General features: G+C 45.2%; 1 protein-coding gene across 4 annotated transcripts in view; it reads left to right on the forward strand.

Annotated features, from left to right (window-relative positions):
- The window catches only part of ATXN7 (ataxin 7), a 130,681-nt gene that overhangs the window by 43,580 nt on the left and 69,565 nt on the right, over positions 1–17,536 (forward strand). For 2 of the 4 annotated variants that reach the window (XM_055414245.2, XM_055414246.2), the window contains exons 3-4: positions 1,870–2,178; positions 2,405–2,473. In XM_055414245.2, the coding sequence (XP_055270220.1) occupies positions 1,881–2,178; positions 2,405–2,473 (367 nt within the window). In that variant the 5' untranslated portion in view covers positions 1,870–1,880. Of the gene's footprint in view, positions 1–1,347; positions 1,505–1,869; positions 2,179–2,404; positions 2,474–17,536 lie in introns of those variants that run through there. The other 2 variants (XM_055414250.2, XM_055414251.2) reach the window with 2 other exon arrangements.

A 17,536-nucleotide genomic window follows, 5' to 3' on the forward strand; every position in this document is an offset into this window, starting at 1 on the left:
GTTGCCATTTCCTTCTCCAATGTGTGAAAGTGGAAAGTGAAAAGTGAAAGTGAAGTCGCTCAGTCGTGTCCGACCCTTAGCGACCCCACGGACTGCAGCCTACCAGGCTCCTCCATCCATGGGATTTTCTAGGCAATAGTACTGGAGTGGCTTGCCATTGCCTTCTCCGTTCATTATTTTTTACTCTTCTTTAATATCTTTATATTTCTGAGGGTTGGACTTTTGTTTCTTTTGCAGATAAGCTGGCCACCTCTATAACATCAGATATTCCAGATTTTAAAAAACATGAATAATAATTTTAAAAAATGAATAAGCCTGGTTTTTCCCCATCTAAAGAAAGCCCCTCTAAGTAAGCAGCTATGACACGCGTGCCTCAGGAGTGCGGATATTACTGCTATATGAAACATGCTGATTAAAATCATTGTTTCTGTCTCAGGCTGCAGATTTTTCACATCAGTTTGAAATAACAGTAATGCTAAGAACACTTAATTAAAAGCACTTGATGTGGTCTGCTACTGTTTCAAGTACTTCAGGTGCTTTAGTTCATTAAGTAGCCCTTTATTTTACCATCTTTACCCATCACTTGAGCAAAAGCTTTGCGCGCAATGTGTGTATTGCGGAAGGGTGCTAAGTTTTGTGGGCCAGTGCTTAATTGAGTGAACCATATCTAACAGAAAACAGTAGTTTCTAGGAATGCTGTACATTCACCTAAGCCCTAGCTTCTCGCCCTGCCCAGGCAAAGAAACCATAAAGAGGGACGGAGAGACCAACAGCTTGAATTAAAACTAATTAGACTTGGGGGTGGTGAGGAGGTGATTGGGGTGGTAGTGAATGAATCACTTCCAGGAGCATTGGAAAGGGAAATACAGAAATTTGGAGTCGTGTCTCTAAAACATGTAAACGGATTCGCCTCGGTCTCTCCTCCACTGCATCTTACACTGATTTCATGGTCTCCTCTTTGCTGAACGAGCTCAAGTAACCCAGGAGCACGCGCTGATCTCCCGTGGTGGGCTTCGGGCCGACACCTGGGACAGCACCTGGGCTGCATTTCCTCGCCTGCCAGTGGTTTCCTCCGCGCTAGTCGTCCGCTCAGCGGCGGCTTCCCATTCATGCTTTTGACAGCCGCGCGGCCGCTCGCGAGCTGAGAGCGAAGAGCTCCTTGAACCCGCCCCTGCTCTCCGGCTCGGACCCGGGCGGGAAGGCCCGACAGCTACGCCGCCCGCTGGTGCCCCGGGGCCGGCCGGCCGGCTGGTTCCTCCATAGGTGGCTGCGTTTCCGACTTCGCCCTGGCTCCACTCCGGGGGCTTGACGTGCAAACTTCGCCCGAGCTAGCTGAGAGGGAGGGACCGGCAAGGGGGAGGAGGCGGCGGGAGGCGCCTCCGCTTAAGGGAGCCGGCCGGGCGCCGCCGCTCGGACGGACGCGCGGACGGAAGGAAGGAGCGGGGCCGCCGGGCCCGGCCCGGGGATGCGAGCGGCCTCAGGGTGGGCAGCCTGCGGGCCGGGGGTGCGTCTCGGGCCTCCCCGCCGTGGGCCGCCGCGGCGAGGCGCGGGGCTGAGGCGGGGGCAGCTCCGGGCGCCGGCCTCCGCGGCGGAGCCAGGCTGGCCCCTGCGCCGCGGTGGCGGGCCGCCGGCTCTCGTCCCCTCCCCCGAGGGGCACTGGAGGCGAAAGCGAAAGCGAGCCCGCGCCGCGGACTTTGCGCCCAAGGCGGGGGGTGGGGGTTGGAGGAGAGCTGGGGGTCTGGGCGGCCGGGGGCGCTGTCAGCGCGCCCCACCCGGCCCGCGGGCCGCGCACGCCGCCGGAACTCCCCGGCGCCTCCTTAAAAGCAGCCCCCGCGCGACTCTTTTCCCCCTTTTTTTGTTACATTGTAGGAGCGGAAAGAATGTCGGAGCGGGCCGCGGATGACGTCAGGGGGGAGCCGCGCCGAGCGGCGGCGGCGGGCGGAGCAGCGGCCGCGGCCGCCCGGCAGCAGCAGCAGCAGCCGCCGCAGCCCCAGCGGCAGCCGCCGCCGCCGCCGCGGCGCCTACGGCCGGAGGACGGTGGCCCTGGCGCCGCCTCCACCTCGGCAGCCGCCGCAATGGCGACCGTCGGGGAACGCCGGCCCCTGCCGAGTCCCGAAGCGATGCTGGGACAGTCGTGGAATCTGTGGGTCGAAGCTTCCAAACTTCCTGGGAAGGACGGTGAGTGTCCACGCCCTCCTCGTCCCCGCGCAGCCCCCGTTCCCGCATCCTCAGACCCTTCTCCCCTCCCCCGCCCCGTGGCCCGCCCCCTCGGGGGTCAGAGATGCTATCGCCGGGTTGGGGAACGCGGAGGTACCCGCACCTACTCCGTGCGTGCGTGAGCGTGCGTCACACTCTCGGCAACTCACCTGCCTCTCCCCTCCTCCTGTGTGTGTGTATCTCCTAGGGACGGAATTGGACGAAAGTTTCAAGGAGTTTGGGAAAAACCGCGAAGTCATGGGGCTCTGTCGCGAAGGTGAGTCCAGCCCCCTCATGGAGTTTGTACAAGTCCAGGGGAAGTATCTTGTCCGGCCGACCAGGGAGGTAGCTTGAGCCCACCTCAGCCACTCCGCTCCTCCCACGCGAGTATGCTGTCTGATAAAGAAGAAAGGGGAGGATGGAGCGTTTGGAAAATCCGATTTCAGGGGGCTTCGTGTATCCGGGAGCATCCAGAGCCCTTCAGTGGAGGCCTGGCTGGGTGCACTTTAAGCAGCATTGCTCAGTGATGAACGCTGGGACCAGCAGTGAGTTTAACCCACATCTCTTCAGGTCTGACCCCTTATGGAGAAACGCGAGGAGTGGAGGGAGGAATTCTCAGCTTCCAAAAGCGTCTCCACAAACGTCTCTTAGGGGGTTCTGGAAAGGACACCTTGCCACCTGTAATTGTCTGCCAGCAATAAAAATGAATTTTAAAAAGGACAGCACTTTACCTGTACAGCCTATTTCCATAAGATTTATGTTACAAAGGTTCATCAAAAAGATCATCACAACCAAGCAGCCGTTGATGGATTTTTTTTCTTTTTTGTATTTTTATGAAGGTGTCAAAATCAGTGGGGAGCAGGGAGGGTCACAGAATTTTGTCTGGTGAAACAAGCCTTTGGTGCGCTTAGATAGTGAAATCAGAGTTAATTATTGGTCAGTTTTTAATAAAAACTGTTTGGTAGAAGGAAATAACTAACTAAACTTGGATCTCTAAATGAAAGATATCTGGAAACTGGCAGACTTTTACTTAAGGTTTTTCTTTTTCTTTAAATAGTCCCCTTTGCTGTCTAAGGCTTGTGTCGGTCCTGATCACATGGTGGTCAGAAAGGACTAAAGGAGTCCAGTCATCTCTAGACTGAGTTCAAGCTGTTCCTTCAATAGTAGTATGGACAAGGACTTGAATGAGGTTTGGTATCCGAAGTATTGAGTTTATATTCCCAGTGCAACTTTATTTCTCACTGTGGCCATTTATTTTGACATTGTTATTGTCAAGGGCCCAAGAGTAGGTACAGCTTTGGCAAGTGAAACATTTTGAAGTCCAGAGTTGGCCCATTGTTACTGTGTTCCACGCTTCTTGTTTTTAGTGCCTGTCTTGTCTTCATGTTCACAGTTTTGGTTTTTTTGAACTAGCTTTCTGTTGGCCTCTTGGCACTAAGAGGAAGAGTAATACCAGTGGCAACTTTCTGAGAGCTTCCAATTGGAACAGATTAGAGAGCAAATTAGTTGATTTTGCGAATGAGAATTGCTGTTTGAGAGCAAAGGAAAGAGAGGGAAAACACAGGACTTGCTGGCGATGTTGCAATAGGAAAAATCAGTTGTTAGTCCGGTTTTAGTGTTGAACTGGCAGCCTGCCTGGGCTTAAAAAATTTTAAATCACTAGGTGGTAACTCTGTTTGGAAGCAGTTGGAGTAGAGGACCTGACCTGCTCCTGTTCTTAGTTTTTCTTCTCTGGGTGTGGATATATTTCCCATAAAGAGTTTCTAAATCTGTGTGAAAACAAGGTGCTAATTATTGGTAATTCCCCTATAGAGGTTGAATAAGTATGTTTGTATTTCATTGCACTACTTGGTCTGGATTGAGACCAACCAAATGTAGTTGCCTGGACCCACTTTTTGCTGTATTTATTATTTTCTCTTTGGGCATAGTCATCAGTGTATTTTACCAAAAAAGATCTAGGACCTCTTAATTCCTGTATTGAGGCACAAAGGGATCATAAATTTGGTTCTATGTGCTTCTTACCTGTCAAATTATTAGTGGCTATTAGAGGTACCATTTTTTTCCTAAGCTGCTCTAACCATTCAGAAGATGCTAAAGCAGCCAGGATGGCTGAATTGCTGCTTCCCAGTTTTAAGTAGAGACTGAAATTTCTAATTCAGTCAATTTTCAATTCATTTGTGACTTTGTGGATTTTCTGGGATAAGTATAAGGATGTCTATCACTTTAGATAGTGGGCCTTTGTTTTTCTAACAAATAGTTCATGTCAAGCTGTGTAAGCATGAAAATACATTTTAAAATTATCAGACACTTACCCTTGTTGGTCTTTGATTGAGATTATCTCCTACCAAGAAAAAAGTGTTTTGGAGTTAAATTCTTACTAATTCTTCTTGTCAGCAAAGTTAAATTGAAAAGAAATATGTAGATAAATTGATACTATGAATGATGCACTAAGTCAGAAACTCCTTGTCTTGGAAGTTATTTAGGAATATTGACCAGACTTTTTGAATTCTCCAGTTTATGATTGTGCACCTAAGAGTTAGAAACCTGGGTTTGAAGTTGGTAAACATTGCATTTCACATTTCAGAATCTAAATTCCTCTTTGTCAAAGGAGATGATAATACCTACTTCTCTTGGAAGTTGTAAGGGTTGAAATTAAATTAGATAATGGAAAATGACTCCACACATACTACTTCCTTTCAACCCTTTCAACTGCTGATAATCTTAGGCCTGATCTCCTAATTTGGTATTTATCTAGGTCAGAAATTTTTAACCTGGAGCTTGAATTGGCTTCAGGGGGGTATGGTTGCCCTGAAATTGTATGCAAAATAGTATGTTATGTCCACTTATGAAGGCAGGTGTCCGCAGCTTTTCTTGGATTCTCAAGGATTGTTCACTTATCTTTACCTTCAAAATTTCTGAGTTAGAATCTCTCTTGTAGTTTTTTTAGTCTAATTCCTTCATGATGAGACTGCCCAAGAGTTAATGCTGTGGGAGAGGTTGGAACTGTTGACTTAGGTGGAACTGAGATTATTTATGGTTTAGCAACTGTATCATCCCCCTGTTTTCCTTTTAGCCCAGGTAGATAAATGTTAGGATAAAATATCAGTTATCTTTCAGAGATCAGCCTGTTTTTCATTTATATCATCAAATTTTTATTGCCTTGCTGTTCTGTTACACATAAAATGTGTAATTTTATGGCACAGTTGGTTTTACTGGGAAAAGATGGATAATACATTTTTAACTTTCAAAAGACTAAATGCAGAAAATTACCTTTTTCTTAAAGGTGATTTTTGAAATTGTATAAATAACATTAATTATGTTTAGGTGAAATTAATTGGTATGAGTAACTGATTAAGGTTTTCATATTGGTACCTAAGCTTGGTACCTAAATCCTTAAGTATAAAAACATGGAATGCCTTCACTTGACAGCAAATTACAAATAAAACATTGTAGGAGTTGATAGTGAAAATAGGATGTTTTCTTTGGAAAGTCATTCCTAACTTTTCTTACGCCCACCTCTTGTACAGTATGAAAGTACCCCATATTTTTCGTTTGTCTAAGCTCTCTTCCTATCACCATATGAAGGTGTGTGTTGTGTGATGGCTCTTTTATTAGAGTGCAGGCTGCTGGAGGACAGGGTTGTTACTGACCAAGATATATTTAGCTTCTGCACATTGCTTGTGTTCAGTGAAGATTTGCCCCTGAAATAAATGAACTGGGCTACTAGGAAGATTGAAAAGTTCAAGTGACCAACTTTCCATTGTGTTGTGACTCAAAAAAGGTACCTTTTCTATGGGGGGGATGTGCTTTCTGGCCAGGGACTGTTGCTGAGCATTTCCTGTGTCTCTGACCTGAGTTTAGCACTCCATTTACACTTTTCCAGAAAGAGTGCAGGCAAGACACCACCTTTTTTATCACTGATATTTAGGCGAGTGAGGAGGAGGGTGACCTCGAGTGATATCCACAGTTGATGACAGGTGACCTCCCTGTCAAAATAACAGGGACCTAATTGAGCCTGGATCAAGATGGAAGAGAGGTTGGTTGACACCTGCAGGGAGCTAGGTACCAAAGGAAAAAGAGAAACTAGGGACACAGAGAGAGTCAACGTACCACCTTTTCCTTTCCTGGGGGTAAAAATTGTTGATAGTCAGGTAACTGAAAACAAACAGTTTTGGTGGGAAGGACTATTAAAATAACTGTGTTTATAGACATAAAACCTCTCTGAAATAAAGAGCATCTCTGTTTTTCTCTAGGGTTTCTCTTAATGCCCCCCCAACTTTTCTGATACACAATTTCAAATACACAGACGTAGAGATAGTATTTTAATGAGCCTCCTGATGTCTTTCCCACAGCTCATGAGTCCCTGCCCAGTCTTGTTTCATCTCTGCCACATTCCCCACACTGAAACATGTCTCAGACACTTTATTTCTTTTGGTTTTCTTTTTAATGCTTGCGTGGACTTCAGCTTGTCTCCTGGCAAAATGGAGCCTTCCTGCACTCCGTGCCTTCTTTTGAGGCAAGGCACGCTTCCATGAGCCCTGTAAGGGTTCTGCAGGCAGCAGGGCTTGCAGTCTGCTGACACCTTAAGTAAAGACCCAAAGTAAGCCTCAGACAGGAATCAGTGTGATCTGGGTTCACTGCCTCCAAATTGCACTCACACACATTCAGGGAGGGCGGATGATGGCGTTGGAACACCCACACTTGATGCTCTGTGAATGAGCATTGTGGCTCCAGGAGGCAGTATCCTTGCTCACAGTTCCTGCTTGTAACTCTCTGCCTATGAAGTCTGCACTAACCCTGGAGTGAGAGGGCCTGGGTAGACCTAGAGACACTCCTAAAGAAGGAATCTTTCCCCTGACCTGAGTATGGCTTCTTAGTACATCACTGCAGAAAGCAGCCTAGCTAAGAATCCTTTTTTTTTTTTTCTTTTTAAAGAAGTTTTGTTACCTATATTTATATTATTTTTGCTGTGCTGGGTCTTCGTTGCTGTGCAGGCTTTTCTCTAGTTGTGTCGAGTGGAGGCTGCTCTAGCTGCGGTAATGTGGGCTACTCAATACGATGGCATCTCTTGCTGTGGAGCATGGGCTCTAGGGCGTGAAGGTTTCAGTAGTTGCAGCACCCGGGCTCTAGAGTGCAGGCTCAATAAATGTGACACACAGGCTTAGTTGCTCCGTGGCATGTGGTATCTTCCTGGATCAGGGAACCTGTGTCTCCTGCACTGGCAGGTGAATTCTTTACTACTGAGCCACAAGGGAAGCCTCTGAGAATGCTTTTTATATTGTTGAGTGGTTGACATACTCTAAAAAGGAGATATTTAGTTCCTGATTTGTGGGAAAATATGTGAAATTCAGATGTCAGAGTATGTGAGTAAAGTTTCACTGGAACATAGCCACAGCCATTCATGCACTTACTTTTTTTCTGTGCAGCTTTTTTCTCTGTGCAGTGACCTGTGGAGTTGAGGAGGTGTGACTGAGGCCATATAGGCCACCATGGCCAAAATTAACCATCTAACTCTTAGAAAAAGTTTGCCATCCTTGTTCTAATGGGTTTCTTGGTTAATGAAGGGAAACATTTTCTGCAGAATGTGATTCTATTACTCCTTGAACATTCTGTTTTGAGGGAGAGAATCTTAAAAACAGTAAAAAAAAAAAAAAAAAACACCAAACAAACACCGTTCAACCAAAAGTTACTTCAACATTAAAGAAATATATTGAGTCAGAGAGAGAGATACATGTGAAGATGTAAGGTTTTGTGTAAGAAGGTTCCTATTTTTGTCACTTTTGTTACTCCCTGCCTCTTTTCTAGGGCACAGACCTGTGTCTGGGCAATGCAAATATAGGACATCAGCAGAGCTGTTACTGTCTCAGCTTTACAGAGCTTTGGGTGTGAGGATGGGGCCTGGCTTCTGTTAAGCTCCTGGATAGTATATATATCCTTGGGAGAAGGAATCTGGAACTTTCATGGGATTTTTGAAAAGGGACCTGGCACAGATTCTTGACAATTTCTGCCCTTGAGCTGACTTTGGGAAGCTGAAGCCCCGTGAGAAGCCTTGGAACTTGACTTATAAGGCAGATTCAACCAGAAACACATCTACGTTTTGATTAATGAGGAGGGCATCCCACATCCTTCCATCTCACAGCTTTGATTTTGTGCTTGCTGAGAAGTGTCACAGCTGGCACAGTGCATGTTGAGTTCCTCAACCCAGAAGACTTCACAGTAGAGGAGACCATGCATGTTTCCATACAGGATGAGGCTTCCAAGCTGAATGTTCTCCTTTTAAAGTTTTGATTAGTGCTTGTGAACTCTGATCTTAGGAGCGAAGCATAGGAAATTTATGCTTCATTATTGAGTATGACCTATTTGTTATGTAGTCAAGTGTTTCCCTCCTAACAGCATGTTGCTTGCTCCTATGCACATCTTACAATGTTCCTACATGTATGATGACAATTCAAGTTCAGTGAGAATTTTTCCTCAGTGCCAGTATAGGTTTTACCTTATGTATTTTTCACATCTGTTCTGTGATGCAGGTATTACCATTATCCCCATTTTACAGATGAGGAAACTGAGGACCAGGGAACTGAGATACTTCACCAAGACCCCAAAGCATGCAAGAGACCTTGGGACTCACATATGTCTAACTCCAAAGCTCACCTGCTTAACCCTCTGCTGTGTTGTTGGGAAGATCCCCTGGAGAAGGAAATGGCAACCCACTCCAGTACTCTTGCCTGAAAAATTCCATGGACAGAGGAGCCTGGTAAGCTACAGCCCATGGAATCGCAAAGAGTCACTGTGCTGAGCCCATTCCAGGATGTGCATCCACAGCACAGGCTGCTGTGACCTTTGTTTTCATTATTTTTGGCTAGAAATACTGATTTTTATCCCAAAGGGGGAAACCTTTTTTTTTTTTTGTAAGTAAAGCTATCAAGAGCCCTTCCTTTGGTGTGTTTTACAGCACTCTCTATGTTGTGTTTAGCAGTTCTTTTTTAAAATCTTTTCTTTGAGAGGGAGGGAAGGTGTGCACAGTTTGCATTAGAAATAATTGGATTTAAAAAAAGATTAGGTGAAAGCTAAAGTTGCAGCAAATAGCAAACACAATCATCTGGGATTTGTACCATTTTTAAAAAATCCTTTAAAAAAAGGAGAAGTGAAATTTCACTGTTTAAATATTAGCATTTCAGTGCAAGATTGCTTTTAGTCACATTGATATTCACAGTTTATGGCAGTATTTCTAATAAATGTACCCATCTGATTATTAAAGTATTTTTGATTGAAGTTCTAAGAAGAAAAAGAAGCCCGTTAGTAGACTTAACAGTTGGAGTTACTATACTTTTGAGAGGAAGGCAGAGGATTACATTTATATTCATCTTGTACAGCAGGGATCATATAAATGAGCTGAAGAATGATTTTTGCATTTCAGGCGTTCATAACATAAAACTAGATTAAATGTTCTTGTTCCTCTTTGTAATAAAGACCCTGCTAACATGAAATACTTTTTCTCTTATATGTAAACTTATGGCAGGGAGAAAGGAATTATCAATTAGATTTGTAATCTTAAACATATGAAATATTCCCATCCCAGGTGATACTGATGTTTTCTATAGTCCTAAATCCAGTAATGCAATTAGAAAAAAGGAATGCTTTTAACCAGTGGTCCCAGGCTTTTATATATCAAACCAGAAATTTTCTAAAATACATTGGGGCTCAAACAAAGGGTTGCTAGCATTTTAGAATATATAAAATTAGACATTATAGCATATGTAATTTTTACCATCATAAAAGTGTGAGGGCTGTTGTTCTGGAATAAAGGACAGTTCTTTAAATTTGAAGAAAATTTAGGTGTAGGAAAAACTCATTGAGTTTTCTTTCTTTTCCACTTTTCCTTGTGGGCTTTTTGAAGATCACTGTGTATTTTGATATTTGATAATCACTGCTTTAAGTTAGTTTCCCTAAGTGTCTGTCTTGTAGCCCTGCTTCTGTGTGCTGTTACTGAGTGACGGAACGGAACGGATGGAGAAAATAGGATTCCATGTGGTAAACTTGTAAATGGTAGCTTTAAATAGAGGCTGTACTGAGAACTCCAGTCAAGAGTGAAACCAATCTGGGTTCAAATCTTAGCTCCACTAGAGGAGTCACTTGAGAAGAATTTACATAGCTTTGCTCGGCCTCAGTTGACTTATCTGTGAAATGGGAATCTTTGTAGCAGCACTTCATAGTGACTGGGAAGATGAAATGATGTAATAGAGTTTCAGCCTTTTGTATGTTATCTGGCAGAGTAACTGTTCAATAAACATTACTAGCTAATGTTGTTATTTTTATCAATCATGAAAGCACAGTGTTGTGAGCATGCCTCAAAGCAAGTGGTTAGCCAGGACTCTCAGGAGAGCAGCAGGAAGTGAAATGCTAGTTTTTCATTTGCAGGCAGTCTGTAGGCAGTGAGAAGAAACCTTAGAGTTTCTAAGGACACTCAGGACAAGAGTGAGCGTAGCAAATGAACCCCAGCTCCCAGCTTTCATGAACATGAGTGAAAATGAGACGTGGACACTGACATTGCGTGTTGCTGCTGTTAGTCGTCTCTTTTTGGACTTGCAGAGAGAAGCCCGGTGTGAGGTTTGACTTTGTTCTGTTGTATAATACTGTGCTTGCTTCTTTCCTGGAAGCCCGTAGTTGCTGTCTCTTCTTGGAATGTTTTACAGAGTTCTTTCTGTGGGCGAGAAAGGTAAGTTACAGCCACCAGAATAAAGTCATCCTAGGTTGGGAAATGGGTTAGAGATAACTGAGGCTACTACTTTTAAGATTTTGTGTATGCTTAGTGGTAGTCATGGGGTTTTCTGTCTGATGAGGGAATTTTAAAATTGCCTTTTCAATGCTTGGAAATTTCCATTTAAATTTGAAACAGTTCTCCATTTAAATGACCTTGTTCTCTTTGGAAACTATATTTGCAGATACATTTTGATGGAGGGGGGAGTATTATTGAAGTTAATACATATTCATTGTACAGATTTTACTAATAATTTTACTAATTTTTTCCTATACTAATGATAGTATGAAATATGAAAGCCATCATTCTCTGTAATCTCATTACAGGCCAGTTTGTAAATCTTCAGTTATAGGATTTGGACATGGGACAATTCATACCTGATCAAGGACATCCGTGTAACTGCTTAGGGCCCTTGGTGACAGGCAGGGCTCCTCTTTGTCAGCCTAGTCGTCTCACTTCCTGTCAGAGTGGGCAGGCCTCAGGACATCTTGTCCAGCTGTGATTCCTGCCTTGAGAATCCTCTGGCTGTTTTGCCTTCGTTCATTTGCTTTATCCCTCAGACATTTGATAGGCACGTTCTCTGTGCCTCTTGATGGGGTTAGAGTCCGAGGGTATAACTCGGGGAAGTGAAGGCACAGTCCTGACGGGCAGGCCGTTGCTTAGCAAGTGGTGATGGAATTAACCTGCTAAGCGCTCAGTTCTCTCCTGGGTGCTGGGGTGGAGCGACAGACTTCAGAAACAGCCCCTAACCTTGAGTAAAGCGAGGCCCAGCCAGTACACAAATGCTTTACAAGGAGATTGAGCGCTGCAACATCAGTAAAGCAGGCTAGTGATGGCGGAGGCGGGGGTCAGGCTAACACGATCAGGGACGGCTTCTCTAAGCTTTAACATTGGAGCTGAGGTGGGAATGGTGAGAAGGAAGTGGCCACTGTATCATCTGAAAGGAGGAGCAAGGAAAAGCAGGTATGTGGCTTCTCTGAGATGAGCATGGAGCACAGTGGAGGGAAATGAGGCTAACAAAGGCCAAAACACAGAGGCCAAGGTCAGAAATTTGCATTTATCTGTACTTTAGTGAGAGAGTGCTGAGGGGCGGGGCAGTAGCTTCATCCGGGTAGTGGGTGGATCTAGTTGGATGGTGAGTGGCTTGGGGAGAGGGTGTAGGGACCAGTCAACTAGGTGAGAGGTGATAGGGGCTTAGATCCTGGTGATGTGCTGGCAAGGCAAAAAGGTTGTCCTCTCATGGACTTGTTTTGGAGGTGGAGTTGATGATTTAGTGAAGAATCAAATGTGGGTGAGGGAGGGAAATGAAGATGGGGATCTGAGATGTGAACAGCTGCGTGGTACCATCTAATGAGCTGAGGAGCGGTGAAAAATGGGGAGACTTGGGGTCAGGAGCTGGTTTTGGCCACAATGTTTGAGGTCACCGGCATCCGTGCAGCAGTTGAGCTGGAGGGGCAGCCTGGGCTGAAGCTGCTGGGCGAATCTGTCATCATTGTGTAGAGGACAGGGAGAGCTGGGCGACAGGCGAGCTCTCTCGGGTTCGAGGGTCAGTAAAGTACAGGAGAGAGCTGGTGGCTCAGCCCTCAATTAGAGGATGTGAGGGTAAGGAGGAGTCAGCAGGAGTGGTGAGGAATCTCCAGTGAGGCTGGGAGGGAAGCCAGGTGAATGTGAAGTGTGTAGGCTTCTAGAGAAGAAACAGGTAAGTGAGGAGTGATGGCCCGGGTCCCCTGCTGTTGTGAAGTAAAGTAAAGGCAGGCCAGGGAATTGATCTCTGGCTGGGGCAGTGTGGGGTTAGTGCCCCTAATCAGGAGAGTCGGGGAGCCAGATGCCTTTTTAGTGGGGTTAGATGACCAGAGCTGGAGGAGTTGAGAGGGCACGTGTGCACAGGTCTTCGGATGGTTTTGCTTTAAAGAGAATGGAGGAATAAGTTAATAGCAGGATGGAGGCATAGATAAAGGCAGAAAAGGGAAGGTTTGTTTTATTTTGTTTCGTGTTATTTATTTTGGATGTATTAGGGCACATTTGTCTGCCACTGGAAATTATCCAGGAGTGAACAATAATTGGTAACGTGTGAAAAAAATGGATCATCATGAAGATAATACCTTGAGATGGGAAAAGGCAGTGAACAGGATTACAGCCTAAGTGATTCAGTTCTGGGTCGAATCACAGACTTGTTCCCTTTGTAATGAGAGAAGGAGCATGTGGATCACTTGCAGGTGAGAATGTGGAAAGTTGGGAAGATAAGGTAGGGAATTCTTTCCTGCCGTTTTATGGAGTAAAAGAGAAGATAGGAGGTTATCAGTTGAGAGTGGATAGGAAGAAGAATTTTGTATGTCTTATTCTCAAAGTATCTTGACTGGGCTGGTGGGGAGGTGTCAGCCAAGTAAATGGGCAGTTATATAATCTTCAGAAGCCTCTTTCTGTGGGCTTCCCACGTGGTTCAGCAGTAAAGAATCCACCTTCCGATGCAAGAGACACGGGAGACATGGGTTCTGTCCCTGGGTCAGGAACATCCCGTGGAGGAAGAAATGGCAACTCAGTCCAGTATTCTTGCCAGGAAAATCCCATGGACTCTGGTGGGCTACAGTCTGTAGGGTCACAAAGAGTTGGACACAACTGAATGGCTGAGCATGCATGTGCACACACAGAACACACAGACACACTGCATTTAGAAGAAAAGAGCTTTGCATTTGTTCAGAGTGTGAGCCCAGAAAGGTTGTCATGGTCATAGTATGGATGGTGAGTTGGCAGTGGCTGAAGTACAGGTTGGGGGCCATGGGTCCTGTAGCGTCCCTCCTTAACGTGAAATCCTCAAGGGTCTAGGTAATCATAAACTGAGGAAATGAGGCTTTAAAATGTAGGTGTCTAGTGTAAAGTGGATCATTTCTCCATCATGAAACTCTTCAGTGGTTTCTCTTCGTAGTCATTCATTCACTGAGTCAGCGTGTATTTATTGAGCAGCTACATTGAGCTAGGTATGGTTCTAATTATCAGACGAATAGTAAACATTCTATAGTAACATTCTCACAGAGTTTCTACTTTAGTGCTGGAGATAGACAATTTTTTAAAAACAGTGAAATATATATATATGCTAGTTGGTGATGGGTGGTCTAGGAAAGGATTATGTTGGAGGTGTACAGTTTAAAATAGGTTGGAAAAAAAATAGGGTGAGAAGGAGCTTTCTGAACAAGACTTTGAGGGTATGAAGGCTTGAGTCACGTGAACGTGGTGGATGAGCCTAGGGCAGAAGAGAAGGAACAGCGAGTCCGAGGGCAGTGGTGGGAGAGGGTGCTGAAAGGCTGAAGAACGCAGGGGCCAGGGTCGCTGGAGGAGCATGAGTGGAGGGAGTGAGGCCACAGAAGTCAGCAGCTGAGGGCCTGGGAGGGAGCTGGGGAGGCAGATCACTCAAGGGCCTCATAGCACATTGAAAATCCAGACCCCTTCACTTCGGCCCACCGGCCCTGCTGGGTCTGGCCTCTGCCAGGCCGGCCAGTACCAACTTCTGCTCTCCTCTGGGCCCGAGGCGCATGGCTGCCTTCCAGTTCTTGCATGCTGGGCTCTTCCCAGCTTCTGAACCTTTGCATGGGCTCTTTCCGCTCCCTTAGCCCTCACCTCTTCCTTAAGTCAGGTATATCATCCTCATGAAGGAATCCTCTACATCACTGTTGCTTTGTGACCCTTCTCAAAAAATACCTGTTAGTATCATATTGATACAGAGTAAGCCATCACTGATACTAAGATGAGTCGTTACTGTTAGATTTGGGGTATGAATGCTGGGTAGAAGGAGTTATGGCCAGTTTTTATATAAGCCTCGGCTGACTTTGCAGATTTGACCTAAAGGGGAAAAGCAGTACAGAATAACCACTGATGATGGTCTTCAGCCTCTGCTTGGTGGTGGTCGCTGCAATAGCATTTCACTCCCCTGTTGATTATGAAGTTCGATAGACCCCTGTTCATCTTCATTCCCAGTATTCCAGCACCCGCTTTTTGGTTGAGGAACAATATGCTGTGAAGAGAGAAATGGTTTTGGTTTTAGAATGACTGGTTGTGTATGAAGAAATGACAACGTGCCCGAATCCTCCTGTTACATCACTGGGGTTTTCTTTCCCAGGATAAACTCTGTGCTTTTTTCAGCCTCTGAATAGGAAATTTATTTTCTGCCTTCCCTTTATTCCTGTTTCTAGGCCTTTTTCTGTCTCTCTGAAGCACCACTGTCCTGGGGACAGGCTCAGAGTTTACTGCAGACTTTGTGTGCTTCACTTTCTATTCCTCTTATCTCACTAAGCCCATGTCTCATGAGCTTTTCATTGTTAACTGGCAGCTGCAGTGACTGTTCCTTTAAAAGATCTTGTGTTTGGTAGATGTTTTCTTAAAAGCTGGTGGCTGTTGCTGATAATAATCTGTGTTCTGTGAGTTTATAATCTATCCATGAATCATAATCTTCTCATTGAACAGAATTATGGCAGGGTAACAAGTAAAACAACTGATTTTTTTTTTTTTTTTAATCGACTAAAAGCCAAACCCTCCAGATAGATTAGTAAAGTTGGTAAGCTCTAGTATTCATTAAGTGCTGGGTAAAGTTAGGAAATACTAGTATTTATCAAGATCTTATAGAAATTTCACAGAGATTCTTGTTTCTTTTCACTAGTAATTCTGAAATAAAAACAGCTTCTGTAAAAATAAGAATTCGATAGATGGTGCTTAAGATTTAAGAAGATATGTTGAATCCTGATGGCAATGGGGTTTGCATACCAATTTTATTTGAATGGGATTTTTATTTTTTTAATTTATTTTTTAATTTTTATTGGAGGCTAATTATTTTACAGTATTATATTGGTTGGTTTTGCCATACATTGACATGAATCCACCCCGGGTGTACATGAGTTCCCCCTCCCGAACCCCCTCCCACCTCCCTCCTTCCCTTATCCTCCCTCTGGGTCATGGGATGGGATTTTTAGAATCTTTTTCTCCCCATCTCTGTCTTGATGGTGGTGCTTCCCCAGAAAGGGAAATAGGTTTCAAAAACAAAACTTTGCGTCACTTATTTCTCTCTGCTCTGGTCGTATTGCATTACAGTGGACTTGCCTCCTGTGTGTGCACAGTTGGCACGAGGCAAATGGGAGTTGGCTCAAAGGCCGGCCAGCCTGCTCGTCTTGGCTGTGGAGCCTCTCACAGCATGCTGGCCTCTCTGCACACAGTGGGCTCACGCAGCCTGCTGTCGGTGAAGCGCCTGAAATGTCATGGGGAGATGACTGAGAGGCATCCCATCCATCCATGGCAACTGGGAATTACTGGCTCAAGAGCGTCTGGCAGGAATCATTTGAAATGGTTACGACTAAATTGAGTGTAATTTAGGATTTCTTAGGTCTTAATGTATATTTCAATGGTTTTCGAGGAGTGTGGGTCACACTGGAGAGGTCAGACTTCAGTGTCTCATTTCGGTAAAATTCAGCAGTCCCCTGTTCAGAGACAGCTTTTCCTTCCGTTTAAAAAGATGACAAGTTTTTCTGTTTTACTCTCAAATCCCCAAGAAATGTTTAAATGCTGTCAGCTTTATGAAAAGGTAATTAAGGAGTAAGTGGGGAATATGTCTTGCAAGCAGTTGGTTTGGCATCATCACTCAGGTTCTTATTTGCCTGATGAAAATGTCTCGTAATAAGATCCCTGTGCGTGCAGCCCCTCCACAGCTTTCCCTGGAAGTCCTTGGCCGTAATTACGTCTGTATGTGGGCACTGTCAAATGAAGAGAGGAGCCAGGGTAGAAGAAAAGTACTGGATCTTTATCAAACCCACAACTTAAAATTAGGGGTGGTTCTAACATGCCCCTGTTGCTTTAGAACCTCTGTACCAACTTCTAAGGCTGCTTCTGTGGAGATATAGTAAAGGCTTGCTCGTAGATTTTGTTCAGTCTGGCTGTTGAGTGTCTTATGAGGCTCAGACAGTAGAGTGGTGCCGTTGCAAAGAACTGTGAGGTGTTAAAGAGAAGCTGGGGTCTAGAGAGCTCGGGAATCAATGGAATGCATGGTGGAAGTTCTAACTTCTTGTTTCTACTGCTGATCTTCCTTACGAGCAACCTCTGCAAAAGGAGGGAATAGTTGTAACTGAGCTCCGACAAAGGTTTGGTGAGTGGTACCTGTGGACACTACTCCAATACTTTGGCCACCTCATGCGATGAGTTGACTCACTGGAAAAGACTCTGATGCTGGGAAGGATTGAGGGCCAGAGGAGATGGGGACGACAGAGAATGAGATGGCTGGATGGCATCACCAACTCGATGGACATGAGTTTGAGTGAACTCCGGGAGTTGGTGATGGACAGGGAGGCCTGGCGTGCTGTGATTCATGGGGTCGCGGAGAGTCGGACACGACTGAGCCACTGAACTGAACTGAACCTGCGGATACTCATGTGTAGGATCAGTTTTTATTGGGTGTCTGGCCTTGATAAAAAGTCCCTGAATATCAGAGAGGGCGCTCATGGACTTTCTCTTGCTGCTGAAAGCAGGTCTCCTCCCTTGCCTGTGAGGCCAGTGACAGACAGACCTGGTCAGGGTTCCTTCTTCCGTGAAGCCTTTTTGCCCGCTCTT

The sequence above is a fragment of the Moschus berezovskii genome, chromosome 24, assembly GCF_049115385.1.
Source record: "Moschus berezovskii isolate FMDL1 chromosome 24, NW_MosBer_1.0, whole genome shotgun sequence".
Lineage (NCBI taxonomy): Eukaryota > Metazoa > Chordata > Mammalia > Artiodactyla > Moschidae > Moschus > Moschus berezovskii.